At 40.6% G+C, this 13,715-nt stretch overlaps 1 protein-coding gene across 13 annotated transcripts in view; it reads left to right on the top strand.

Moving 5' to 3' along the window:
• LOC116047291 (sodium bicarbonate cotransporter 3-like) overlaps positions 1–13,014 on the top strand; it is a 43,917-nt gene extending 30,903 nt beyond the window's left edge. For 8 of the 13 annotated variants that reach the window (XM_035991401.1, XM_035991409.1, XM_035991408.1 and 5 more), the window contains 14 exons: positions 1,229–1,403; positions 2,385–2,518; positions 2,674–2,919; positions 3,798–3,903; positions 4,206–4,367; positions 5,781–5,894; positions 6,125–6,286; positions 6,950–7,201; positions 7,393–7,461; positions 7,698–7,871; positions 9,058–9,195; positions 9,802–9,926; positions 10,945–11,061; positions 11,718–13,014. In XM_035991401.1, the coding sequence (XP_035847294.1) occupies positions 1,229–1,403; positions 2,385–2,518; positions 2,674–2,919; positions 3,798–3,903; positions 4,206–4,367; positions 5,781–5,894; positions 6,125–6,286; positions 6,950–7,201; positions 7,393–7,461; positions 7,698–7,871; positions 9,058–9,195; positions 9,802–9,926; positions 10,945–11,061; positions 11,718–11,799 (2,056 nt within the window). In that variant the 3' untranslated portion in view covers positions 11,800–13,014. Of the gene's footprint in view, positions 1–1,228; positions 1,404–2,384; positions 2,519–2,673; positions 2,920–3,797; positions 3,904–4,205; positions 4,368–5,780; positions 5,895–6,124; positions 6,287–6,949; positions 7,202–7,392; positions 7,462–7,697; positions 7,872–9,057; positions 9,196–9,801; positions 9,927–10,369; positions 10,419–10,944; positions 11,062–11,717 lie in introns of all 13 variants that reach the window. The other 5 variants (XM_035991399.1, XM_035991406.1, XM_035991404.1 and 2 more) reach the window with 5 other exon arrangements.
• The last annotated feature ends 701 nt before the right edge of the window (positions 13,015–13,715 follow it).

Below are 13,715 nucleotides of genomic sequence, written 5' to 3'. Positions count from 1 at the left end.
ACTTATTTGTGGGTACAATAGTTAGAATGTCCTTGCTGCAAACACTCTAAAATGAAGATGAGATAAATTAAAAGACATTATCAAAAGTGTTATCACAGTATGTGATCTGTAAGCCAGTGAATAGTAAAAGCTTTTGCATTTTTTTTAAAATGCCAATGTATAGGATGTAAAATTGTATAAACTCAACACCACTATGTGTTTTAGCTGATACATCTACTGTACTCTGTGAACTCAGATGCTGACATTTATGAATAACTCATGCTGGGTCTCTGGAGCCCGGACCACACGAGAGAGAGAATGTGTTTATTTGAAACCTCACAGACACACACTCTGCACACATACACATCAGTTGCAAAGGCACTGTATTATTTACAGATTCACTCTGCTTTTCACTGCCACTATAAAAGGCTCATGCTATGAGGGAGTTCTGGGGGTCAGATGAGTGTAAGGAAGTATAATAGGCTAATGTAAGGACCGCTATCAGAAACAGGGGCTGTATAGAAGAGACAGCAGGGGTTGTGGAAGCAGGCAATGGAGGTTATTCCAGAGGTGTGGGGGAAAAGAAAATGAAAGACCTCACAGCAGAGCAATTGGATAGGACCTGGTGTCAGAGGAAAGACAGGAAGACATACAAGGTGAGAAATGAAATCCCTCAAAGTAAAGGGTTAGACACAAAAGAGGAGAAGGCAGCGAGATCCCAGTGCTATCTAGGTTTTGGGGTTGAATATCATAAAAATGCATATTCACATTCACAAGCCTCAGCACTCGGCAGTGTTAATGCCCTCTCCAATGCAATTAGTGTTCAAGCAAACACTCTTACCAATTAACTGTGTAAAATGGCCTCAAGACCTAGTAAATAATCACAATTTCTAAATTACAGTTTGAATCACATTGAATTAAGAATCAATGCATTTCAATATTTCCAACTATTATAAGAACAACAGGAAGATAATAAACACATAACAAGAATGGCAACTAATCTCAGAGGAATTGATAGATGGTTAACTGCCTCATATTAATAGCATTTAAATTAAGTGTCTCACTGATATAGTATTAATTATTATATCATATTATTGTGCGCTCCTACTAGAAAATTCATTAAAAGGTGTGAATGTGTAACTGTGTGAATGTGATCAGGGTGTTCCTGAAAAAGAGAGCAGTGCTCTCCGTGTACACCCCCTTTGAATAAATAAAGGTGGGGAAAAAAACTACCTCTCCCCTCTTGCAGGTTATTTGGAGGTCTGGTCCTGGACATCAAGCGGAAGTTACCGTTTTACTGGAGCGACATCAGAGACTCCCTCAGTCTGCAGTGTCTAGCCTCCGTCCTGTTCCTCTACTGCGCCTGCATGTCCCCTGTCATCACATTTGGAGGTCTGCTTGGGGAGGCAACAAAAGGCAACATAGTGAGTCTGAAAGCTTGGCACTTAAAAGTCAATACTTCTTTCCATGAACCCAGTGGAAATCAAATGCCTACCCCAGGTTGTCTAAGTGCCATGTTGTACCAAATGAGGTATACAGAACCTAGAACAATTTGGCTAGCATATGTGAGTATATAATTTAATTTTGTGTCTTGTGCTGGCACTTAAAATGTATGGTGTTATGACTACTTGACAGTGAAACCTCAAGTTCCCCAGAATCCTTAAAGTTAAATCAAAGAAGTCTTCTGATTTAAAATAACTAAAGATGTTTTCATCAACCACTGTGTGCAACACAAATGCTTTCTCACACCATGCCATTTAACATGTTACACCCATGTTTATGTACGCACATACAGTCCATGATGTAGGGGTTAAATACAGATGGATGCAGTCATAGTTACATGAGCTACTGTTAATCAAGGGCAAAACCCATTTTCTGAATACCCTATTTCACCTTTTTTGTAAAGCAGCTGATTTTTTCACCTACTTCACCATGCTATTACATACTCTGTATTATTATATACATACAATAATCTGTTATCACACTGCAAGCTGTATAGTGTCTCTCTTTGTATCTGTCTATCTCTCTCTCTCTCTCTCTCTCTCTCTCTCTCTCTCTCTCTCTCTCTACCCAGATGCCCTTACTAGGACAGGGACTGTTGGCATAGGCACAGACTGTGTGCTGGTGTGTGTGATGCGTCTGAGTAAACTCAGCAGGCAAGCGCTACACACAGATATGACTTCGGACAAATCAGCAGGGTGGAAACATTCAAACAGTTTGTTTAGCCTGTCAGCCAAGAATGTCTGTTTAATCAAAACTCTCCGTGTTTTGGTCGGGGGGGTCTCTTCTTCACCTCTCTCTTTTCTCCTTCAGTCTTTCCCACTCTATCCTCCTTTGGGTGGTTTCACCTCCCACATCCTCCCTTTCTCACTCCCTCACTCCCTCCCTCTCCTATGTGTCTACAGAGTGCCATAGAGTCTCTGTTTGGGGCCTCACTGACAGGAGTGGCATACTCCCTCTTCGCAGGCCAGCCCCTCACTATTCTTGGCAGCACGGGCCCTGTTTTAGTGTTTGAGAAGATCCTCTTCAGGTTCTGCACGTACGTTCAAGCATGCTTTACATGATACTTAGTCAAAACACCGATGAGACTAAATAGTCTACATAGTATGGATTCCAAAAGTCTACATGGCTCTAATGTGCATGTGTATACCTGTATCCATTCTCCTCCATGTCACCTTTGTCTATCTTTCCCAGTGACTACGGCCTGTCCTACCTGTCACTGCGGACCAGCATTGGTCTGTGGACAGCTTTCTTGTGTCTGGTCCTGGTGGCCACAGATGCTAGCTCCTTGGTCTGCTACATAACCCGATTCACAGAGGAGGCCTTCGCTTCGCTCATCTGCATCATCTTCATCTACGAGGCTCTAGAGAAGCTCTTTCACCTGGGAGAACACTACCCTGTCAACACGCACAACAACTTGGACAATCTTACCCTGTATTCGTGAGTAGTGAGAGCTATAGTTTAAGTTTTTATATATAGTTTAATAGTTTAAAGCTATAGTGCGTAGTTTCTGTCTCCCCCATGAGGAATTTTAAGTAATAACAACAACACTGTCGGCACGTCCACGTGATACAAGCCTTAAGTAATCACGCACGCCCCCCACCCCTTCCCCACGCGGTTGCTAGTAGCCACCATGGTAGCCACGGAGGACACGGATGATTAAAAAAACATGATGGACTCTTCAGAAGAGGTAATTATCTTCACTTGAGTTTCTGCGCGCGAAAGTCACCGGACGACACAATCTTCTGAACATAGCCATACAGAGAAATACAGAGAGAGTTGTGTGGAGCTGATAGTCTTGATTAGCTTTGTAGCAACTCATCTGGCAATGGCTTGATTGTAACGGACGTTCATTAATATCAAAAAGTTACGCACTAAAGCTTTAAAAAAACTCCTAGAAAACTATTTTATTAGATAAGATTGGACTTTATTTATCCTGAGGGAAGTTTTTGTGCGGTGGGGCAGAGCTTACCTTGTCAACTTCCTGGTATTAATATGCATTCATACATTGGTATTCTTACAATATTTGTGTACAGTTGTTTAGCTGTTCAAATTACTGCCTGTATAAAAGTGTAGGTGTTATCCTGTAGTGTATGTATGTTAAATATGTCATTTGTCCTCTTGTAGGCAGACTAATAAACAGACCAAAAAACTTCTGTTTTCGTGTAACCTCAGAAATGATTTACCCCCTTACCCCCTAAAAAATTACCCCCTTGCAAAATAACACATTTAAAAATAACTGATGTTTTTAGCCTAACTCTTTTTCACCTCAAGATAAGCATACATACTTTGCTCAGCATTTGTTGTCTTGTCCCCAGGTGTCAGTGCTCTCCACCAGTCAATGCCTCAGATCAGCTCATGCAAGAGTGGAACCGGACAGGATACAGCCCAGACTCTATCCAATGGAGCAACCTCAATGTTTCGGTGAGACCAGCACACAGTGATCTCCAGTGTGATGTGCAGGAATCACACCCACGCTCGCATGTCTATGATGTGTTGAGCAAACAGACATCATCAGCCAAAATCCAGCTTTTGTTTCTTTATTTTTTTTTTTACATACATACAGATTAAGTCAGACACATTAAGACTAATGCAACAACTGCAACCACTACTAGAGCTAGGATTAGCCTGCCAAAAAACTGCTACCAATACTGCTGTCAGTACTGGAACAGCTTATCAAAATTTTGTATTATAATACTAACCTAATACTATCTTTTTTTCTCTAGATGTGTACAACCCTCCATGGGGAGTTTGTGGGTCCTGCCTGCGGTCATCATGGGCCCTACATCCCAGATGTTCTCTTCTGGTCCATCATCCTCTTCTTCACCACCTTCTTTCTGTCTTCCTTTTTTAAGCAGTTCAAGACAGAGAGATATTTTCCCACCAGGGTGAGATGTTTGCTAGATTTGTTATGTGCACTCTTGTTATACTACTCTTAACACCACAAATGTGGCTTTCAACTTCAAAGTACAATACCATTGTATATCACTGGTTAAAATTTAAAAAACAAAAAAAACAAACTATAAACTCACATTTGAACAGGGTGTTTTTTCTACATCTCTGTGCATGCAATAGTGTGTAGATCTAGCTTAAAGCTATAGTGCGTAGTTTCTGTCGCCCCCATGAGGAATTCTAAGTAATGACAACAAAACTGGCGCGTCCACATGATACAAGCCTTCCGTGATCGCGCACCGGCCCAACCCCTTCCCCACGCAGTTGCTAGTAGCCAAGGAGGACACGGAGGATTGAAAAAACATGGACCCTTCAGAAGAGGTAATTATCTTCACTTGAGTTTCTGCGCGCGAAAGTCGCCGGACAACACAGTCTTCTGAACATAGCCATACTGAGAATTACAGAGAGTTCTGTGAAGCTGATAGTCTTAATTAGCTTTGTAGCAACTCATCTGGCAATGGTTTGAATGTAACAGACGTAATATCAAAAAGTTATGCACTAAAGCTTTAAAGGCCCAGTGTGTAATGTGTTTAGTTGTTCATTATCAAAATCTGTGTTGCTCGTTCACAAACTTGTCCTTTTTCATGAATATTTACCACCACCATCAATTCCAAGTATTCCTTTTGGCTTGAAATTTTACATTTGCATTCGCATGAACTGGGGTAGACGCTCCATATTCATGCGCCATCTTGAAATACGTTAGCCGGTAAGGGACATACAGGACATACTGCTCCGCCTTTCATGTTTTTGCTGTTATATGATAAACTCACAGGTGCTGCTAATGCTGCTAATGGGTATCGTAGCTTCCCGGCCCCGGCAAGTTTGAAGAAGGAAACATGGAGGACGACACGTATTCAAAATCCAAATTTCAGGAACAGGAGTTTTCTTCTTCGCCCCGAAAAAGAAAAAGGATATTGAAAAGAGCAAGAGACCGCCGTCATCAGAAAAAAAGAGTGAAGGCTACCGTAGCTGTAATACTTACTTTGAACTGCGTGGCGCGAGAGAGTTGATTGCAATATATGATCTCAACACTAGATGGGAGAAATTCCTACACATTGGACCTTTTAAAGCTTCTTACGCTATGTAAATGTTTACATTGTGTCAGTCATTAGTATGCAGTATCAGTCTCGTGTACAGAAAGAAAAGATCTTCTCGCATCCTCCCACACAGTCCCAGCTAGCCTGTTATCACTTGGTGTTCTGTGCAGGCAGGCGCTGGTTTGAATTGTCATGCTTTTACTGTTTATGTGAGTGTGTGTATATGAGTGGCAGTAGAAAATAGCATGCATGCTCAGCTGCAATTCCTAAATAAGTCGATAAAAACAACTGTGTTGCTTGTTTGTTGGGTAGGTGCGGTCCACTATCAGCGACTTTGCTGTGTTTATAACCATCATGGTCATGGTGTTGGTGGACTATCTAATGGGGATCCCCTCTCCTAAACTTAACGTCCCTGACCGCTTTGAGGTAGGTATCTATTCCAGCATCTATGTCTATCTTTATGCATGATTGTTCAAATGACAAGGTGATGTCGCACATAATTACTTCCTCTGTAAGGACATTCTTATGTCAGCAAAGGTCTAAATGCAGTACCTTTATATAAAAAAATAATAATGTTCACATCATCAACTATTCTCAAAAAAATTATGTTATGCCTAATATACTAAATGCAGCCCATCCCTGACTATTCCCTGCAGCCAACTTCAAAGAACAGAGGCTGGCTGATGGACCCGTTAGGAGAAAATCCCTGGTGGACACTGCTGGTGGCAGCACTTCCTGCCCTGCTCTGCACCATCCTCATCTTTATGGACCAGCAGATCACTGCAGTCATCATCAACCGCAAGGAGCACAAGCTCCAGGTCAGACCGGCCTTTGGAGGTTTACTTTTGGCAGTGTTATATCCTTAGAGTTACACATAGGTCTTTGGTGTCTATCCCTTCTTTAATATCCAGCAGTTTCATAAAAAATCCAAATAATTTTAATGTGGTATTTTGAATTTATGTTGATGTTTAAATAAATGTATTAATGTACCAAATGTACTATATAATACATTTCAATTTTCTTTTTACTTTGGTACTTATTTGTGCCGCCTCCAGCGTTTTCTATCTGAACTCTCCCTTCTTTGCTCCCTTTACACCTCTCTATTCCTCTGTAGCTCTCATTCATTTCTCTCCCTTTCTGTCATCCTTAATTATGGTTGAAGACAACAGATTTCTCTTGTCTGTCCTTCTCATCTCACAGAATTGCTTCAACTATAATCTCTTACACCGTTTTCTTAGGTATTTTTTTGCCTCTGGGTTCCACAGTGCTACTATTTTAAAAATGAATTGAATTCACCTTGAAAATTCGTAGAGAGATTTGAAACTCAGTATTTCAAGTGTGAATGAGCAAATTACAATTTTTAGAGAGTATGCTCCTGAATCTTGTTTTCTGTAATTCTGTTTTTACTTAAGGATTACATTTGCAGAAACAAACCCTCTGGCTCTCCAACTCACTTGCTGTCTCCCTGTTTTTTCTTACAGAAAGGCTGTGGCTATCACCTGGATTTGCTGATAGTGGCAGTAATGCTGGGCGTGTGCTCCATTATGGGCCTGCCATGGTTTGTGGCTGCCACTGTCCTCTCCATCTCCCACGTTAACAGCCTGAAGGTGGAGTCTGGCTGCTCCGCTCCAGGAGAGCAGCCCAAATTCTTGGGCATCAGGGAGCAGCGGGTCACTGGATTCATGATCTTTGTCCTCATGGGTTGTTCCGTTTTCATGACATCGGTGCTCAAGGTGAGATTCCATAATAATACTGGCCTCTCACTTTGAATTGCCCAAAATGAGAAGTTCATCTAAGTAACAAACATGCTAAAGTGGTTATGTGTTAAATGCGTTTTCACTAAATGCCATGTTCCATGAGCTGTTTCTTTCCTGAACTTTAGTTGAATCATTTACACTGGGGTTATGCTTTGTGCTCTTTACAGTTCATTCCTATGCCAGTCCTATATGGAGTCTTTCTCTACATGGGTGTCTCTTCCCTCAAAGGCATTCAAGTAAGACTCTAGTCTGCTGGTCTTTGAATCTAATATGCCTTTTTTTGTGAACACAACAGCAGTCATGAGCTGTCTGTGAAGATACGTTTTTTTTGTCCCGTGTAGTTCCAAACCTTTGATCGTAATTCAGATTCCTTAAATGCTTTTGTTAAATTTACCTCGCCACCCCTCGTCTTCCCAGTCTTTTTCATTAGCATTTCTCCTCACCCTCACCGAGCCTCTCATTTTCTTTGTAGTTTTTTGACAGAATCAAGCTGTTCGGCATGCCTTCCAAGCACCAGCCTGATCTGATCTATCTGCGCTATGTGCCGCTGTGGAAGGTCCATATCTTCACCCTGGTGCAGCTCACCTGTTTGGTGCTGCTCTGGGTCATCAAGGCCTCTTCAGCAGCTGTTGTATTCCCCATGATGGTAACGACCTCAAACCTCGATGACTGTCACATTTAGTCACTTCACATCTACATGATAAGTTAAAGATACAGATTCAGCCTCACCAATTTAAAGCTAGGGTGCGCAACTATTTTATATTAATGAACGTCCGTCACATTCAAGCCATTGCCAAATGAGTTACAAAGCTAATTAAGCCTATCAGCTCCACAAAACTCTCTCTGCATTTCTCAGTATGGCTTTGTTTACAAAATGGTGTAGTCCGACGACTTTCGCGCACAAAAGCTCGAGTGAAGGTAATTACTATATCTGAAGATCACGGAAGGCTTGCGTCATGGGGATGCAACGACAGTGTTGTTGTCATTACTTAGAATTTCTCATGGGGGAGACAGAAACTATGCACTATAGCTTTAAGATCTACAACTGTTAACTGTCACAACACAGTAGAGTGTGTGTTCAGAAGTAATAGGATTAAACAAAGTTTCTGATATCACCATGATACATAATTGATGTTCATTGTGGTGCCAGATGAAATGAAGATATTAAAGTTTTCTCAGTGTAATATATGTGTTTATGCATTGTCCGTCAGTCCTTCTCATTCTTGTGAACACGATATCTCAGGGCACAAATGTACTCAGACTCAAGAATGAACTGACTGAGCTTTTTGGCCATAACTCAAGAATTCATACGCTAATTATGACAAAATGTCACAAATGGCTGAATTGGTGACACTAATCTTGAAACTGTGGTGATTGTATAGATCATTTTTCAGGGTACCTGCAGGGTCTTAAAAGTCTTAAAGTCTTAAATTTAACTTAAATAATCCTGGGGGTACCCTGTTCTTTGCTGCTGGGTTGAAGATCTGTGTGCAGTGTTTACGTTTCGGCAAAAAATGTACTTAATACCTTTTTTATTAAATTCAAAGTCCTAAAAGTTTTCACTACACATATTATGTAAGTCTGGACAGACATTGATGTAAACTGTATACTAACTGCAAAAAAACATACATACGTATACATACTGTATACAGTATGTAGTATGGAATTGGAACACAGCTATAGTTTGTTATTTGAGGAACAACGCCACCGGTTGGCGGAGGAATACAACCGCAAGGCGGTAATTGTAGTTTTATTCCATTTTTTTTTATATTTTATGTATATTTTGTGATGTTGAATCTGTGATAATAAATCCCTTGTCTACGTGTCTCCAGGTTCTGGCGTTGGTCTTTATCCGAAAGCTCCTAGACTTTTTCTTCACAAAGAGAGAGCTGAGCTGGCTGGATGACTTGATACCAGAAAGCAAGAAGAAGAAAGAGGACGACAAGAAGAAGAAAGAACGAGAAAAGCTGGTAAAACTCATCTCATGTTATTGACTTGTTGTTTTTTGTGGTGAAATTAAGTCAAACTGTAATTAAAGCAGAACGATAAGAGAAGTTTAGTTTTTGCTAAATGTTCAAACTTACAGTACAACAATATTGCTGTGATTAGCTTTGTCATTGCAAATGAGAAGTTGTTCTCAATCGACTTACCTGGATAAATAAAGGCTTAAAAATTTTTTTTTAAAATCTGGACACTATACAGCAGTGGTTCCTGCTGGGCCCCTCTTTTGTAGATACAAATATTGTTAAGCCTTGCCTTGTTAGCAGCTCTCCCCCCTGTTATAACTGTGGGTCCCCCAGTTTGGGAACCACTGCTTTAGAGGTATAAAGGCCATGCAAGCATTGCTATGTAAAGGAGAAGGAAACATGAACTTTTGAATGCAATTTTAATGTATAACTAGTAGAGACTCATAGCAGCCAATTTTAGTATGTGTAAACATAAAGCCATGTAATCTCATAAAACCCAACCTAAAGAGTTAGAAATGGCATGATTAAGAGGACAGTTGATTAGATGACAGTTACCCCATACCAGTGTTTTACCTGCCTCACTGCAGTCACGGCTATTTTGTGATTTAGGCCTTCATTGCTGTTTTCAATCAGGAAGAAGAGACCAGACTGCACGAAGAGCAGGCGTTGGCACTGAAGGACAGCTTTGACGGCTTGGACCGGCTCAAAATCCCGGTGAAAGCACTTTCAGGGAGGTGAGTGGTGCAGCCAATAAAGCACATTTTGATGCCCAGTTCTGGGATGAAAAGCAGAATTTTATTTCAACTGCTTAGTGAGGCATCAAGTGTATTCTTTTTTTTAATTATACAGTAGATCTCATCTTTTACGATTTATATTTTCTTTTTTTATGGTCTGACTTTTATGAGGCTGCTAAATGCATTTTTATGATGTCTGAAAATGCTTTACAGACTAAACCTAATGTAAATAGTTCCCAAAAGAATTTCCTAATCCATAAACCATAAATAAATGCCTTAACGGCTGAAGACTAGTCCAGAAACCTGAAGGAAAAATGTAGATCATAGTAAATAAACTGGAGCTGTAAGCACATTTTCTGATTTATCATGATGTCATGTACAACTTGTAATGGTAATTCTGACACTGGTAGTCAGCTGTGTGTTATTATGTCCATCTTGAACAGATCATACAGAATAGGACTAGTGACCCACAGCCTCCCAATGGAAGAAGAGGTAGCAGGGTTGTGTGTCTGATGGAAAACATCTGACCCACATGGCTGCGTTCTAACCCTCCTCACTGATACTCAGACAGTTAGTGCATGGCCAAAACTGTCGGTCCTCTGCTATTTAAAAAAGAGAAACACTGGCTTTAAAACACACTGCTTTGTGTGTTATTGTATTCTTTTTACTATTATTTTGAGGGTAATACAGTCTGTGGCCAAACGTTTGTCTTGTTGAAATAATCCTATCATTGTCTAACTAATAATGTGTACACAATCAATTTTTGCCTCCGACGCAAAAGGCCCACATTTCTTGATACATGGTAACATGGAACATGCTGTGTGTGGCCTGTCTGGTCAGTCATTTTGTGCTTTTAATTTGTTTTAATCTTTTTTTAATTATATGCATGTTTGTGTCTGCTTGTTTGAACTGTCCTGCACTGAACCACTCTCGCTGATTTGATGTCTACATGCCTGTCTTCTCTTTGTGTGTGTGTGTGTGTGTGTGTGTGTGTGTGTGCGTGCATTTTGGCATGTAGTTCTGATTCTGACCCCTTGGTTGTAAATATCTCTGATGAAATGGACAAAACCGCAGCGTGGACAGCCGTGAACTCGAGTGCAGAGTCATGTGTCCCACCTGTGAAGCGTAGTGAAAGGTAGCTATGCCATCTCCTGGAGTTTGCCAGAGCCCCTCCCCTCCCAACTGCATCACTTTAATATGATGATATAATGTTGACTAAAACTTATTTACTCTGTTAGGGACTACTGGATTTTATGACTCTGCAAGGTTATTTTCATACTGTAGTGAAATAAACTGAAGCTTATTGCTGCCTAGAAGGTAGGAGATCAAGTCAAGTCAATTTTATTTATATAGCCCAATATCACAGATTTGCCTCATCTGTACAGCATAAACATCAGTGTGATATTTAAAGCAGAATTGAAAAGTCCATAGAAAATTCTGTCTTCTTGAGTGTGACAGTCTCCTTTAGCTCCTTAAGCTTTTCATTTGAGTATGTTGGCAGGAATACTTTTAAACTTTACTAGGAAATACACAAACCTTAACACAAGTTGACATTTAATCTAGAATTGCCTCAGTTAGGAGCTGCGTATTTTAACAGTCTTCACATAAGCCCCGTCATCAACAGTGTGTACTGTAGGTGGTCAAATCCTGTTCTAAGAGCACTGGTAATTGAGCACTATCACTCCTCCTGACAAAATCTCACATTTGCAGTTGCTCCCCACCCACATTACCAGCATAAATTAGCATAAACCACCTAATCTTGTGTGTGTCTTCTTCATCTATTTATAACAGCCAGGAGAAGGTGGCCTGCGTTAGAGTCGACGTCAGCCCAGAAACACCAGGAGGGGGTTCTACTACGGAGTCCTTCCTTTGATAAACCGAGGCCCTCCTCCCCTCTTGCTACCTTCCCCCACACAACACTTTACCCTGCTGACGAGCACCATCATAGTGGTAAAGGGGGCATAGAACTGGAGCAGCACAACCTGCCTGCGAAGTTCCCTTCTTTGGGGCAGCAGGCGAGCTCCCCCAGGGCTGTGAGTCCTACTCCACTCTTCACAAGTCCTGAAGTGTGCAGCATATGTACAAATGGCTGCCACGATGCACTGTAGAGCGCACATCTCAGAGGAATGAAGGATTTCTGCTGTTACTGCCCACCAACGCACACTGTTTAGGAACTCTCTCAATGTCGCAATGTGTCACGCATTAAAACCACAGATGCCAAAGGAAGGGGCCTCACCGGTGAGGATCTTGGATTGTGTGTTTTAATTTTACTGTTATTGTTTTAGCTGATCACAGTACTGGACATATGATGTCCTTTGTAGCTCATACACCATGAGTTGCCCTGCACTGTTTGTTTCCATGTATTTTAGGTTGGCTTAAGACCCTTCACCTAACTACACCAGCTTCACAACTTACTGTATTTGATTAAAGCCATTCAGGTACTGTCAGTGCCAGCTGATAATATTTCATAATTTGTATGGCACCGTAAATGACACAAACCAAAACAGAGGTGCATTCAGATAAAGTAGATACTACTACTACTACACCACACTACTACATATATCTTTGTAGAATCTGCTTATGAATCCTCCTACTGTCTGCAGGGGAACACTCAGTATTGATATTGCTGTTCATAAGTTGGTCAGTTGTTTTCACTGTAAACCTCAATGTTTTATTTTTTATTTGATCTTATCTTAAATATCATTAAGTATGTATGTATGTATAGTGTGTTCTTTTAATTTAAAACATTTAGAAGAAAAAAAACTACTTCAGAGGCCATAAGAAGTCTGTACTGTACAGTAAGCACTTTGCCAGTATAGTTTCTTACCTAAAAATGGAATATAGTGTGTTAATAAAAAGGTTACTTCTCCTCCCACCGTATCTATAGAGCGGTTGTTCAAATGTCAGTTAAACAACTCAGGAATCGTGAATGATTTCTGACTGTGGTCACTTGATATTTCTTGTCACAAGACAGTGATAATTAGCTGTCCATTGTATGTCCTTTCATCTCTGTCATCACCACTATTTAAATAAATGCTGTAAATCATAAAATATAGTAAGCAAGGTTGCAAGGTAAAAAAAAAGAAAATATTTGTGACCCAGTTAGATGCACCGGTTTTTATACTGTCTGTGTTGTTGTTGTTGGTAATAATGTGTATGTCTGTATGGTGTAAAGATAATTTGGTATGTTTAGCGTTGCAAGTCATTTTATGCAAAATATTTCTACAGTAAATGTAAAAACTATTATATTCTATTAAGTTCTTGTTTCGCTAAAGTGCGGTCCTGTTTTAGCAATAAGTATTCCATACTGTGCAATGTATGGACTCATGAACCTAGCTAATATCAAGGCAAAGAATAATTGGTGAAATGATTTCTGTCTGTTTCATCTGCTCTGTCTGTGTGTAGCTACAGTGACTATACGGACAATAGCTTACGTGCCTTGTCGAAGCTCTTTATGTGCAAGTCTTGTACTGATAATTTAAGTGTTCAGAACAGATATACAGGAACAAGCGTGATGGCACACAATGCCAAAGATGGACCATCAATACTATACAAGAGTAAAGTAGTACACGGCTCATTTGCAGAGGCTTATGTCTGTTGTAGTGTTATTCCACGTCTGTGTAAACGTCGTAGCCTGAGCCACCGACTGAAACGATGTAACTCGATTTTTCTTCCATTTACAAATGTTACACACACACACACACACACACACACACACACTCTTAATTGTGTGTGTGTGTGTGTGTGTGTGTGTGTGTGTGTGTGTGTGTGTGTGCGTGCGCGCGCGCG

The sequence above is a fragment of the Sander lucioperca genome, chromosome 14, assembly GCF_008315115.2.
Source record: "Sander lucioperca isolate FBNREF2018 chromosome 14, SLUC_FBN_1.2, whole genome shotgun sequence".
Classification (NCBI taxonomy): domain Eukaryota; kingdom Metazoa; phylum Chordata; class Actinopteri; order Perciformes; family Percidae; genus Sander; species Sander lucioperca.
This window is presented reverse-complemented; position numbering and strand designations above follow the sequence as displayed.